At 38.8% G+C, this 14,904-nt stretch overlaps 1 protein-coding gene across 1 annotated transcript in view; it reads left to right on the top strand.

The window, feature by feature from the left end:
* FAM53A (family with sequence similarity 53 member A) overlaps positions 1-14,904 on the top strand; it is a 73,384-nt gene that overhangs the window by 20,474 nt on the left and 38,006 nt on the right. The window contains exons 2-4 of the mRNA XM_074147811.1: positions 1,754-1,995; positions 9,799-9,853; positions 12,134-12,936. Of these exons, the coding sequence (XP_074003912.1) occupies positions 1,918-1,995; positions 9,799-9,853; positions 12,134-12,936 (936 nt within the window). The 5' untranslated portion in view covers positions 1,754-1,917. The remainder of the gene's footprint in view (positions 1-1,753; positions 1,996-9,798; positions 9,854-12,133; positions 12,937-14,904) is intronic.

The raw sequence follows: 14,904 nt of genomic DNA, 5'->3' as shown, positions 1-14,904 counted from the left end.
TACTTGCCCTTAAACTTGCATAGCATTTCATGAACCACACTTTGCCTTGGCAGATGCTTATGTTGAAAAGGGTATATGCAATTTTTACCAGTGAGTGTATGAACTTGAGTGGTTTTGATATTTGACTTGGTGTAATTTCAGAACAAGATGTGGTAAATATTTCAAGTTGTAGGGGGCCTTCCTGGAAGATAGGACACATTCAGTAAAAACAGTCCAGTGGAATCTCCGGATATCTGGGTAGCACTAATTGTGATTGAGGAGCACTTGTAAGCGTCCTACCTTATAGCAAATAAAAATAGATATGAGAATGAGGCCAAAAGATGGGCAGAAATTATGATTGTGGGACAGCTCTTAGGCTAAGGGAGGCTATTATGTAGCAAACTTCTGTGAAGGTTAAATAGTGTATGGTTAGCATATGAAAATCATGTTTAAGGATGTACTGAAAGGCAACAGATTTAAAAGATAATCTAACATAACCATTAATACTATTAATATCTTAGTTTGAAATGGGTTTAACTTGGGTCATGGACTCAAGTGGCTTTTTTTTTTCTTGCTACTACTGGTTATTAAAACAGATAAGTAGCAGCATGGAAAAGAGGCAGTATTTTATGGAAATGTCACTAAAGGATCATCAGCATGAGTTGAGGAAAGATGTGTTTGTTAACACAGTAAGGCAAAGTTACGGAGGGAGGAGATTGCTGAAGGTAGTGTGAACATATTACAATTAATACTAATGCAGACTTGGTTTTGAAAACTGGAAATGAATTTGAGAACTGTGGTGAACCTGAAAGGCTTGATGATAGAAGGAGGAAAATGGAGAAGCTGAAGTCCTGTGGCTTTGTTCTGGTTCTTGAGAATTGGAAGAATGAGGTGGAATTGAAGAAAGCGTAGAGACCATTTGCTATGGTAAAAATAACCAGCTAATAAAGACTTCTGGAAGGCAGTGAGAAATGATGTTGCAGCAGTGAAGGGTTACTGATGCTGAGGGAAGAGAGAGGGGAAGAAATTACATAGAGGTTGCTTAGGATAGAAAGAGGCAGCCAGTGAACCTAGTGCTTTTGATTTAGATGACTGCTTACAGAATAAGGGTATCTAAGCTTTTATCAGTGATGCTTTTACATGTATGGTAATCTGTCCTGCTTACAAGCTTAAGATCTGGTGTTTGCTGACAGGTAGCAATTACATAACCTTTTTAAAAAAAAGAAAAAACACAGGGAATATATTAAAAATAGCTGAGGGTTTGGAAAGTGGATATAGCATTTGAGCTGCCTACTGCTCCACTCTTCTTTTAAGAAGGGTTTAGCAATGAAACTATATGGTAGAATATCTTAAAATGGCAAATAGTGTTGAGCATACAGGACAGCATGGTAAGTATCTGCATGTTTCATGTGCTGTTCTAGTATAGCTAGCTAAGATTTCAGTAGTAGTTTAAATGACGGAAAGCTTAAGTCTTTCCTTCTGCCTTAGATAAAAATCTTAGGTAGAATCAGTTTAGTAGTAGAAAATGGCCAAATAATGTCCTAGTCTTCACTATATACGAGTCTTATCTCCCTTCTGAAGTTTTAATCAATGAAATCTCAATAGGAGATCTCATGATTAGAGACATATAATCCGAAAAGGCAGGCAATAGCATTGGTCACAGTGGTATACTTGCACAAATGAATGGTCCAAGCACAAGTCCTGTTATTACAATACTAATTATGATGTACATGAGAATTTTTCTGACTTTCCTTTTTCTGCCCCAATTTTACAGAAAATCAGACATGATACACTGACAGCATTTGGAAATAAACTTTGGCAGTAAGATGGAAGCATAAATCTCAAGTCTTTAAAACAGAAATGGCTCATTAGTATTGAAACAAGAGACTGAAGAGCCTCCAACACTTCTGTGTGAGCCGTGGAAAAGGAGCAACTACCATGGTAACACTAATAACAGAAAAGCTGCAGAACCAGAGCTTGGATGATCTGACGTGTAAAACGTACAATATTAATCTGGTAAGTATCTACCAAAATATCATGTAAACGTGAAATGCAAAGTAGATTAAAAGTAACTTAAAGCTACATAACAAATTCAAGAATGTAGATCGGCCAGAATTCAGCCACTGAAGTTAAGACTGGTTTGCAAGGTGGATGAGAGTTGTAAGGGGGGAGAAAATGAAACTTCAGCGATGGTCCTCCTTGAAGTGATGCTTTCTTATTTTAATGATCTCTTTAACCTTACAGCTTCATTTTAAATAATTAGCAAAAAGCCTGTTCTCATCACATAATAAAATGTTCTAATGACTGAAAAGAATTATCAAAACTTCTCAGGATTCCTTTTTCCCTAACAAAAAACACAAGTACTGGTATGTGTTGAAGTTTTCTTCACTTCATATAGCCAAGTGCTTGATGTCTGACAACAGTATTTAGTTACAAAAATCAATGACCACCATGTAGGTGACTATCGGCTCTGGGCAGAAGGAGAACAGGTCTTCAGGTAAATTCAGTTGAAAGTGAAGTTATTGACTACCAGACTGCTGTTGATGCTAGTAGATCCTTGCTTTATGAGTATGTCAGATGCCTGGTGCTCTGAAAAGTTTTTTTAATACTTAATTGGGTTATTTTCTGTTGGTTTAATCTGTGGGTCTGTCATGTGGTTCAAGCACAAGGAATCTATTCTCTTCACATTTCACTTGTGAAATGAAATATTATCTCTACTCTGGAGTAATGCAAAATAGTCTCAAGTCAATTTTGGGTGCCCACCTGAGAACCCTGATTCATGTAATCCACTGGCCTTGTTTCACTGACTTTAATTGCAATGGCACCTTCCTGTAGATCGAACTTTAGGGTACCAAGGGGACATCAAAAAATTAATTTGACTAAATGTCAAAGTATTGTTCAATTCTAGTTCTGTCATTTTTTTAAAATAGTAAATAATGCAAGCATTGATCCTGAAGTATGTTTGGTTACTTTAACAGTATGATTCTGACACTGTTGTAACTTGTACTTAATAAGGAAGCAGTTCAGCTACTTTACTCCACAAGTCCAAACCAGGTGAAGGGTATCCTGAACGCAGTGGACTTTGTGCACAAGCACCTGCAATTCTCAAGTGTGAAGTGCATGGCCCTTTGTCCAATACTTTGTCCAGTAAGGATGTCTATTGGTAGACATTAATCAAATGGTTGTGTTTTTTTTTTAAATTGTAACAGGTCCATTTAGAGTTCTTCTAATAACTTGTTTTTACTATCTTCACCTTAAATATGTGCTATTCTTGAAAGACACGTATCAGGTCTTGGAATTGTTAACTCTCTTAAAATAGAAGTGCTTGCTCAGCTTGAACTTACTTCAGAATCAGAATCAGAATCGTAGTGGTTGGAAGGGACCTCAGAGATCATCGAGTCCAACCAACAGTAAAAAAAAAAAAAAAAAAAAAACCACACAAAACACCACCACAAACAAAACCACCACCCACCACCTGAACACACAACACAACAACCAAACCAAAAACCATCACCCACCCACACAGCACCCCACCACAAACCAGTAATCTTGGACACTAGAGCATGCCCTGAAGAACCATGTCTACACGTTTCTTAAATACCTCCAGGGATGGTGACTCCACCACCTCCCTGGGCAGCCCATTCCAATGCCTGATAACCCTTTCAGTAAAGAAATGTTTCCTAATATCCAACCTGAACTTCCCCTGGCGCAACTTGAAGCCATTACCCCTTGTCCTATCATCTGTGACTTGGGAGAAGAGACCAACCCCCGTCTCTCTACAGCCTCCTTTCAGGTATTTGTACAGAACAATAAGGTCTCACCAGCTTCGTTGCCCTTCTCTGGACCCGCTCCAGCACCTCAATGTCCCTCTTGTGGTAGGGGGCCCAAAACTGGACACAGTACTCGAGGTGGGGTCTCACCAGTGCCGAGTACAGGGGGACGATCACCTCTCGGTCCCTACTTGCCACACTGTTCTTGATACAGGCCAGGATGCTGTTGGCCTTCTTAGCCACCTGGGCACACTGCCGGCTCATGTTCAGCCGACAGTCGACCAACACCCCCAGGTCCTTTTCTGCCAGGCAGCTCTCCAGCCACTCTGCCCCCTTCAGCTAGCTTGATGAAGCACTCGGGATAATGCAGTTTGTAGGGGAATCTGCTGTGTTCTTGAACTGTCAAACTCATCATGTGTGATTAAAATCTGAGCCTAGCTGTGAGCCAATGATGACCTGTAACCAGTAGCAGTGCTTGCCTCTAAACTTGTAGTGGCAGCTTGTAATTTCTAGTTTGAGGCACTAAAGTTTGCATAAAGTTGGAAATTGAGCTGTCCTTTACTGATAGTCACAGTAGGTTTTTGGACCAGAGACTTGTAAGAGCATAGATTTTTTTTTTTTTACTACTTTTACACTGTGTGGAGTCTATACAGGAGTGTGTTGGTTTTTTTTTTTTTATTCCTGTCCTTATCTGTACTTACAGTAAAGCATGAAAAAGAATAAGGGGAGTGGAAAATGGCAGATGATGTCTCATCAGCGGTCTTGTTTTCCCCCTTCTGCTTCTCTCCTTGTTTAATCTGCCAAGAAACTGGTTTTGTAAATGCTTTAGTTCTTGTAAAAAATGGGTTCTGAAAACAGGGACAGGTTCCGTTTGTACGCAATGGCAGCTTGAAAAAATGTGGAAACCATGAAGTGAGGTGTGGAAATGCAGAAGCAAGTGTGAATAAAAGTGTGCAACTGGGTTACTCTCTGCTTAAAAGGATTCGTGGGAGCAAAAGATGGCTTGACTAAAGCACGAATCTAAGATGATAAAAAGTACACTTTTTCCACAAGTGAAAATAACTGCTAAATTTTAGTGATAGAAAAAGACTGCTAGTGGGGGTCTTGAATCTGCTCAAGAACACAGAGTTTTTGGCAAGAAGTTCAGGTTAATGCTGTAGTTTCTTCTAATAGCAACAGCAATTTAGAGCAATTCCAAAATGGTCTTGCCTTCACCTTTCATTACTTGTCCTGGCACAAAGTTCTGTGGGACCATGTGGTGAATCATCTTGTGAGCTGACCAAGGATTAAGACTAACTTTTCTTGCCCAGGTTAAGGTTAACCCTTATCAGTTCCATGATCCCTTTCACAGTGCATCTGCACAAGTGCTTGTTTTGGCACAAGTAGATGAAATAACTGTGGCAAAGCTGTTCTATAATACAGCTCATAAATGAGGGTTATCAAAGAAAGAAAGAATTGCTTTCAAAGCTATTTACCTTCCAGCCAGCTGAGCTGGGCATAAAGGTGACATGTATAGGACATAGTATGCTTTTTCATTTGTGTAACCTGTATGATGACCAAGTACCTTTCTTTACCTGTTGCCTGAGTATGTTGCAAAATACTGGTGGTGGCTTCTCTTACTACTCTGTTAAATAACATGCTAATTTTCCAAGCAGATGTAGTTCCATTTGGCCAGTGCATGCTCAGTTACGTTGTACAGTCTTGTGCTGCACCTGCCCTCAGGGGGGAGAAGAAACAAAACCCACAAATGATTTAGTTTCCTTCTGTAGAAGCAGGAAGGTTGTCCCAAGCTTTTATATCAAGTGGGCAGTGTAGCTCTGAAGGTAGAATGGTATCCCTGGTTGGTTGACTCTACCTCACAGGAGTGAGATGCTCTGCGAGCATATTACGGCTTCTGTGAGTTGACAGCATCATTAATCAAATAGTTGGTCTCTCTTTCCTTATAGATCTCTTGAATCTTAAGAGTCTCGAGGATTTTTCTCTATGTTCTGGTTTAGTTTGTACGTTGGTAATTATGTAGAATATTGTATTGGTTTGTGAAGTAACACAGTGTGAGATGTAAGATTTCAGGGTGTGGTATTAAGAAGTGAATGTAAGCATCTCCAGACAAGCATTTGTGGAAGGAAGAAGCTCTACTATAAGCCCCTTCTATGCTTGTGGGTTTTCATTATTTCTAATTTTTATGAACCTGACTTGCATTAAAAAACTTCAAAATTGGGATCACTTCCTTGGATGGAAAGCCACTAGCTGGAAGATTTGAGGGCTAAGATGTGATGTGACTTGACCTTTTCTCAGAACTTGAAGAAAAATTAAATGTTTCTCCTTGGTACTACCTATCTAGTCATATTTGGGGGATATTTAGTAGAGAGATAGAAGTCTGGCATGGCCTATTCAAACAACGAAAGTCCCATCTGTATGGTGGTAGTTAAATTAGTACTTGAACAGTAAACTCTGGCTTTCAAACTCTAGCTTTCCCAAGGCTTGGGAAGAATGCTGTTAAATTGGAAGAGTTTCAAATACACTTGGACACTGGAGAAAATTACTTGAAATGACAGAAGTTAATTTCAAAATTATGAAGATCAAAAAGACATCCTGAAAATGAGGAGGATACCACAGGCTGTGAAGTTTTTAATGTAGTAGATTGGGTGCATGTGGAAAATAGCCAGGATTATTTTTGTTACAGTTGCTTTCTGCTAGCAAAGAACATGTTTTAAATTAGTGATGTAAATTGTAATTCATTGTCGGTCTCACTTTCATGCCTCTTCCATTTACTTAGTTTCAGACTAGGTGCCTTTTTAAGTGAATATATTAACAAAAGAAAGCTGCTAAGGCTCAGTAGACCAAGTGAAACTTGCAGCACTGTTGTAAAAGTCATACCATGCAATCCCACCCATTTTTGAGTGTAGTCTCTCCAAATGCACAAAAAGTTCTGCTCTTGAACAAGTATTTCAAAATAGACTCACCTTCTTGCATGAAGCAAACAATTTCAACCTGAGGTGAAACTGTGATTTCATTGTTCTATGTCTCTGAAACTATCTTAAAATGTCCTTTTTTTTCTGGAAAGTTTTCCAAGAGGCATCAAATCCTGGCAGTTTTTAACATCCATTCAAAAAGCAGTAGTTGGATGATGGACGTGCATGACATCTTGAGTCTCCTCTTTAGGAAAAAGACTTAGTTGAATAACTCTGCCTTATTCTGAGGAAGATTTCCTTCACACAGCAGGTAGCATGCTTCCCTGTCAAGATTCTTTGCAATTGCAATCTCTTCTTGAGTATAGTCATAAAAAAAATAGCTCTTCATTCAGGAAGCTTCAGGTAGATCATAGCACAAAGGGAATGAATGGGGGAGGGTAGAGCGTAGCCAACCCAGGAGAGCTGATAAACTGGTTCAGTGCTCTTTTACAGTAATATCTAGTGGGACTTCTGCCATGTGCTGTATAGATAAAAAGATCCTCCCTCCTATAAACAATTTACAGCCTTACAGAGTCTACTCAAGTTTGGACTTTAAGACATTGTTAAAATACTTGGAAATGCTCTCTGCTAGTATATTTTTAGTTTCAGTTATAGAACACAAGTAGGTATATAAAGGGAGATTCTTTACTTACCCTCCCCCTTGTCACTCCTTATTTCAGTGCCTTGAATGCTTACTGGAAATGATGCAGTTTACTGTCCCTTTTCTGCATATGTCAGGTGTGACGTTCTTAGTGAGGATTTTTGATCTCAATCTCCAAAGAATTACCACTTTTTTTGTAACTTAACAGGATTCTGTATAAACAGTCACTTAAGAGAACAAGTTTAGTTGTGATATGTCTGCTTTCTCATAGAACTGAGCATTGACTTCACTAGAAGCTGAGCAAAAGTAGCTGCAAAAATGGGGTTGGTGTCTGTGCTAGAAAACACTGCTGTCATTCTCAGTAGTACAGGTAGTCTGTGTATTTGATCCTACTTCTTCCGTGCCCCCTTTGAAAAATGCTTTCAGTGCTTTGCAGCTGTGAAAGATGCAGTAGTGTAGTCTCTGTGATGAACAAGGCTTTTTAAGGTGGTTGGATTGCAGGTAATTAACTCAGGCATTCATGAAGAGGACCTTGCTAAAAATGCATTTGACTGAAAACTATTTCTGTAAAAAAAAAAAAAACAAAACAACCAAAACCAAACAAACCCAAAACCTAAATATCAATCTAATAATTGCCACATGAGATTGTCCTTGGCATCCAAGATCTTAGCCTGTGTGAATAGTCTTCTAAACATCCCTAATTATTAGAAGTCATTCTTATTGCCCTTTTCCATGTAGTTCAAGATACGTTAGCTTTAAAACTTTTTGACATGGAATTCTCTTTCAAAAGTGAATTTTCCTTAGCTATTTTCTAATAGCTGAGTAGGTTGCCATTGACTTTCATTTGAGGAGAAACGGAGAGGGAGGAATTTGCTGAAAAACCTTATCTCCAAGTCTCTTTAATTTGTTTGTGTCTCCTTCAGAGGCAGCTGAAATGTAACTATTACTGTTATCTTAATGTGCTTTTGTGTTCTATATGATATCTTAGTAGTTGCATAGAATAAACTGTTGATACTAACTTTTTAAATGTGTATACCATATAACTGGCATTTGTGGTTATGAATACTGCTGGTCCTGCTGTCAAGTTGCAGACTTCAGATGGTTTGAATAGGTCTAATTAACAGTAAATCCGATGGAGATTTAGAATTGAGGTTCTGCTGTTTACTTAAAGTAGCCTTCTTAGATGCATTTATAACTTCCTTTCTAGAGATGCAAATGTAAAGTAAAAATCAAATGGCTTGTCTCATGCAGACATTGATTAAAAAATAAGATTAAAAATCTGATTACCGCCCTATCCTTTCATCAGTTCCACTATTTCCTACATCTAAAACAATAGCACCAAGAGAACGTTACTGTAGCTTAGCATTTGTATCCTGTACGCAGGGCTCAAAGATATAAAGTTGTCACTAGACTGTATTTTGCTACACAGCAAGAAAGAATAGCTTTGTGGCCCAAGGATGTTTGTTTAAAAATTGACTTTGTATCTAGAAAGGAAATGTATGTACAATGTTATCTTCTTTGGCTATACACAAAAAACAATGTTCACATAAAGCGTGTTGCTCTTTTTAAAGCAATCTTCTTCTCCATCCTGAGGTGGTGATGGGCAAATAAGTAATGACCCCTGGGCTCTGATGGAGCCTTAAGTCATTTATTTGTAACTCCTTTATAGGAGGCTGGATAGCAAGCTCTACTCTTTGTCTGAGAAACATGCCTTTGTAGTAATATTTTCGAGGTAAAATTAGTAAAAAAGATGGAAAACATTCTGCATACAAAGTTGTTTTACTGTGCAGATGCTACTGACAAGGTTTAATCATAAAATCTGAAGCCCTTTAGACAGAAATCTTGTTTTAAGCGTGGCTCTTAGTTTGCTACTCAGAAAAAACATATCACTAATACACTGATTTCAAAAGCTGTTAGTCTGCAAAAGGTGATTTTTGGATAGGAAAGATTTTTGAATGGCTTTTGTACCTTAATAAATGAGAAAACATTTTGCTACACTGATTCTAAGAAAATAGAAAATACTAGTAAAGCCTGATTTGGGCACTGTTCATTCTGGGGACCCTTAAGAGTTTGTATATTTAATTTAGATAAAGTTACTTCTGTCTCTCAGGTCAGGCTTTTTACCCTTAAGATAGAAAATAACAGTCTGACAATAGGGTTACCATTTTCACTCTACTGAAATGAGAATTGGATCAAAGCTTTTTCGTTAAGTATGAATTATTGCTCTTAATTTTGCAGTTTATTTACATAGGGTAATGTTTCAACTCTTGAAGCAGTTTGATACTTAGCAATACATCAGAAAATATTTCAAATAGTTAGATGCAGAGGTTTTATTTAGAAGGATCAGCTGCTCAGGAATTTCTTCAAGATACCCAGCAAAACCCCATCCTTTTAGAGATGTTAAGTGCACATATAGGGGAAACTGAAAACTGCATGCAGTTTCCTTGAGGTGTATGCTCTTTCACACAGTTAAAACTCTTTTTCTGATTAATTTCAGTACTCATCTGAGAAGCTGAACAAAAGTGGCAGCTTGTTCCCTTTCGAAATCAACGGTAAGTTCTTCAGAAACCTTAGTTGTGTTTTACTGAGGTAATTGGTATAGCAAGCAGCCTTTCTTTTGTAAATAAGGTGAGGGGGATGGAGCATGCTGTTGTAGAGCCTGCTGGTTTAAGCTGGTCTTCGAACAATACTGGGAATAGCTGGTTGTTAGTTTTGTACTTGTGATCTGCTTTGCATAGTAAAAGCCCTTGTAACACATTTTTTTTTTTGGTTCAATATCTGCTATGGTGTACAGCAGCACAGCAATGCTGTTTTTCATGCTAAACATCTCTTCAGGTTCCTCAGCTAGCAGAAGGCTCTCACATCTTTACACACCTTCTTACATGCTTTGCCATGTAGAATATCCAGCTTGATGCAAACCATAAGGTGAATTCCAGTGCCTTCATACACATGTTATTTGGTTTTCACCCCCCCGCCCCGGTCCTATTAGAATAAGAGTAAATTGTATATAGCAGAAAATAAAAAATGCTAGTTATTGATATGTAAACTTTGTACTGCTTTATTAAGGGATGGACTTGAAACTTTGCATGTTCTGTCGTGTCTTTAAGCATGGAGGATTTTTATTTCCTCAGTGGGATTTCCCATAAAATGTGAATCTTGGTTTGTGCGAGGCTTCAAAGGGAAATGGTACTTTAAATACCACTACCATGTAAGCAATTAATACATGTGCAACTCCTGACTCTTTTTTTACGGTGAAGTTTAAACCAACCTCCCAGCCTGGGAGAAAGCTTCCTAAGGATTTTTAAAATAAGCCCAGTTCAAGCTAGCAAATTGTCCTACAGTAGATGCTCAGAGTTTCAAACATTATCTGGATCCCATTGTGTTGGCTATTTTACTTGCATTGAATTATGGATGGTCCCTGCCTTGAAGAGCTTACATGCTTAAGGCAAAGCACAGTATGTGGTTGTACCCATCTGAAAGAATGGAGGAGGAAGGACAGAGGAATTCTAATAAAACATGTTGTTTGAATAGGCCAGCTGTCTGCACAGTTAAATGATTTTGAGACAATAGGCTGTTCTTTAAATAAGATCCAAATAAACAGGATAATCCATGACATACTTTGGGCATGGAACATGTACAACTATTTGGGTTTGCAACTTTTAAAGCTACTCAGCAAATCTTTTATCTGTTGATTACTCTAAAACTTAGTTTAGACATTTAGTAAGAATATACAAGTATTTAATGTTTAGGCTATATCTAGGTCCTTAAAATAGATGTAGGAGAGACACTTGATATTTTAAATATTTTTTTCTTTAAAGCTGGGATAAGTGAAACTTACTTGCCTAATTGGGTTAAATTAGCAAATTTTCTAACCAAGCATGAAGCACTGTTAACTGGCCAACAGTTTTGCTGCTTTTCAATTTGCAAATCCAAAGTCTGCTGTAGTTCTTCTTACACTTCATTGTATAATGTGGAGGAACAGCTGTAAAATGTGCAGAATGTTCTCAAAGAAATGCTTTACAAAAGAACGAGAGGCTTCGCTGGCAGACTGCTTTTAACCCAGCGTTGCCACTTCAGATGAGAAGTTGTGCACTATGGGTTATGTCTGTATTCACAGTAAAACTTGCAGGAGGTTCTTAAGGGGGACTCACTTTATTATATGCATTGAATTAAGGCAATTTTTTTCCTACACTTTGCTTATATTCAAAAAAGGAAACAATCTGCAGTCTGATTTAACTTTATACTGTTTCTAATTTAAAGTAAAGCTTTTCACACCACAGAATGTGAACACCCATCTCTTTGAGACTCTTCTTTAGTAAGGTATTCTTAACAGAAGTGCATAACAGCCAAATGAAGGACAGCAGTCTAGAAGAGATTATCCTGCTCTTCTATTTAAAATAATTAAAAATTCCCTGGTGGGTTCTCACATTACTTGTTAATCCATTTTCATTGTACCGTAGACTGTTCACTGTTACAGGTTTTAATTGTGGTATATGCTATGCACTAGGAAGCAGGTAAGGAAGCCGTCTCTGCTCACTAAAAAAAATACAGTGCTGTAGTTTTCAGCATATAGGAAGAGGCATTAACAAGGTACATATGTATTGGAATGACTGGATTGGCTCCTGAAATACTTTGGTGGTCTTGTTTTTCAGAATTTTCTACCTTTTTTAAAATGAATCCATAACTAGGGTGTGAAATTTTGATTAAGAGCTGGATATTTGTGGCTCATCTTTCTAAGCTTGAGTTTGATTCATGGTTTTACATTAAAGTAGGTTTAAAACAAGTTGTCTTTTCCTTTGCATCTTACACCCATATCTTTCTTTTGTTTTCAGAAGAGAGTCCTTGGAAAGCTTTAAATGGGGGTTGTCCAATCCAGACTGATACAACAAGGAGTTCAGCATACCCTTTCCCAGTGTGCCCATTCAGCACCGGTACTGCCAGTAATGGTAGTCTGCAGTGGCAGCAGGAATCTTCCAGTACGTCTATGGTGTCAGGATGGATAAGTGAATTAAACCTTAACGAAAACTCGGGTCAACCCTTGGCCCCACCAACGAAGCGCCATTGTAGGTCCCTCTCTGAGCCAGATGAGCTGGCCCGTTGCCGGTCACCGTGGAAGCCCGGCAATTCAAAGGTTTGGACTCCTGTGTCAAAGAGACGGTGTAATAGTGGCGGGAGCGCGACCTTGCAGCGCTGCAACAGTCATGGAAGTGCAACCTTACAGAGAAGCACAAGTATCAGTCTGCCACAAAACGTACTGTCGCTAAATAACGTCTTCACTGTCACCAGCTTCAACACATCACCAGTACCCAGACCTTCCTCTGCCAGCAGCGGGTTTGTGGACAGTAGCGAGGGAAGCACAAGCTCGAGTACCCGCTGGAATTCTGGAGGCCCTTGTGACTTTAACCCAAGGCGTCGCCTCTCCCTCTCCCAGGAGCACATCACCGAGACAGGAAATCTCTTGCCTTCAGCCAACAGCACTCCCACCTCCACACCTGAGCTCAGCCGGCGTCAGGGCTTGTTGAGATGCCGCTCTCAGCCTTGTGTTCTGAACGAAAAGAAAAGCCGGCTAAAGCGCAGACGGGAGGAGGACGTACGATGGAACAGACCATCGTTAGACTTTTTTAAAATGACACGGGTGAGATTTTACTTTCTTCAGTGTGTGAGGGGAACTATGGCAGAAGGGCTATTTCTAGATAAACTGCACTAATTTGTAGTTGTTATGGATTTGTTTGTGTTTTAGTACTGACTTACTAACTTCAGTAGTACAGCAGGCTTTTTACACTTGCCAGTGCTATACCCTATAGCAACTTAATCTGCTCCCAGCCTGGTTCCTCAAGTCCAGTCTACTTGATATAAAGTAGAAGAAGCTATGAAAAGATGCTTAAAACAGGTCAAAGAAAAATGGCTTGTTTTTTAAAACACCAGGAAGCCATGGGGAAGGGAGGTAGACAGGGTAGCAAAAAAGTTATGCCACACTATTCCCTGAGAACAGCGTGCAATGATTTCTAAGTTGTCTTGCTGCAAATCTTCTTGGTTGAGCCTCCCCTTACAGTTTGAGTGATTCTATAAAGCTAAGTAAGAGCAAGCAAGCCCCTGTATAAATCATATAACTAAAGAAACTGCTAATAAGCAGTCAGAAGTAGAAAAAGTGTTCTAATATGGCAATTGCAGATGCTCCAGCTCAATGGAGAGGTGTTTACTCTTATGTGAGGAGGTAAGAGTTCTGAATAACTAGAGTAAAAGGTGCTGATCTTAAAAACTAGTAACCTCAGTTCTTGCCCATACCTTGCATGTAATACAAATGCATGCACACAGCTCAGATTTCAAAGCTGCTGTGTGCACAGAGGCAACTGCTACAGTTTAAAACTGAAGATGCTAATTTAGTTTCTGTAGATATAAAATTGAGTCTTACATTATGGTCAGAGAACACTTTATGCTTGTGAGACTATAACCCTACTGCCTTGAGTAGATACCAGACTCAGGAGGTTTGTGTGAGTAGATCTATTAAGAGTAGTGGGGAGGAGGCAGTTTGCGTAAGTAGCAATAAAAATGTAAGGAAAGGAAATAGCTCTGCACCAGTGCCCCTGCATTTGATGTACTGTGCAAAAGAAAAGCCGAATAGGATGGGATCCTGGCTAAAATGTCCCAGGAATTAGTAGGCTTTACATAGAAATGCATGGGGCAAAATGCTAGTAAGATAATAGAACTGAACTGTCTACTGTGGGATATTCACTGAGTTAACTAGTTTATGTCCACTTAGGTAACCTGTGTCTGTATGATGGCATCTGTCTTTCTCTTATACCTTTGTAGGGCAACTTATTTATAGCTTGAAGGATTTTCTTCTTTGAAAATATGGCTTTTTTGATGTGGGGTAGATCACAGGGTGGCAATCATACAGAGTGACTTGCTTCCTGACAAGGATGGTAACCAGTTCTGTTCTAGATAGGGCTAGACACTATTGAGTTTTGGTTAAGATGCAAGTTTACTAGTTAGCTAATCAGATCTTCCCTGTTTCTCTTTGTTAATCACTGCTGAGATTAGCAAACTAATCTGCTCCAGAAATATTAGTGGATTTGCCTTTCAACTGCCTGTGTGGTCTAATGCAGGTTTCTTTCTTTAAACAGAATGTAAAATTTAAAACCTGCTCTTTTCTTGGCTAGATTTGCTGCTTGCATTCTTCAGGCTCTAGAGGTGTGCTGCAGTACTTGAGATTGGCAGAATTATTTCTGTTGATCAGATGTTATACCTTCTAAATAATCCATATTGTGTGTATGGAGCAGACCTGATACAGCCTATGTCTACAGATTTGCTGCTGAATTGAAGAGTACATGAGACTATATTCAGCCAGTCACTTTTTCCTGTAAGACCTATTTTGAAATGTTGTTCTCTCGATAAGCTGAGTAGTTTATGCAACAAAGTTCATTCTACAGTGTCAAGGCCTGATGGTTTTTTCCAGCTGTTTCAGTAGAATCTTCCTATAAAGATACTGCTGTGTATTTAATCAAAGGCACAAAGTATAGTTTGGAAGTATATCAGCTTTTGAAAGTGCTAAACTTCAATGAAAACATCTGTTTAAAAACTAGGCAAGTATTGAAAACACCGG

The sequence above is a fragment of the Numenius arquata genome, chromosome 5, assembly GCF_964106895.1.
Source record: "Numenius arquata chromosome 5, bNumArq3.hap1.1, whole genome shotgun sequence".
NCBI lineage: Eukaryota > Metazoa > Chordata > Aves > Charadriiformes > Scolopacidae > Numenius > Numenius arquata.
Note: the sequence above shows the minus strand (reverse complement) of the source record. Positions and strands in the feature narration are given on the sequence as shown.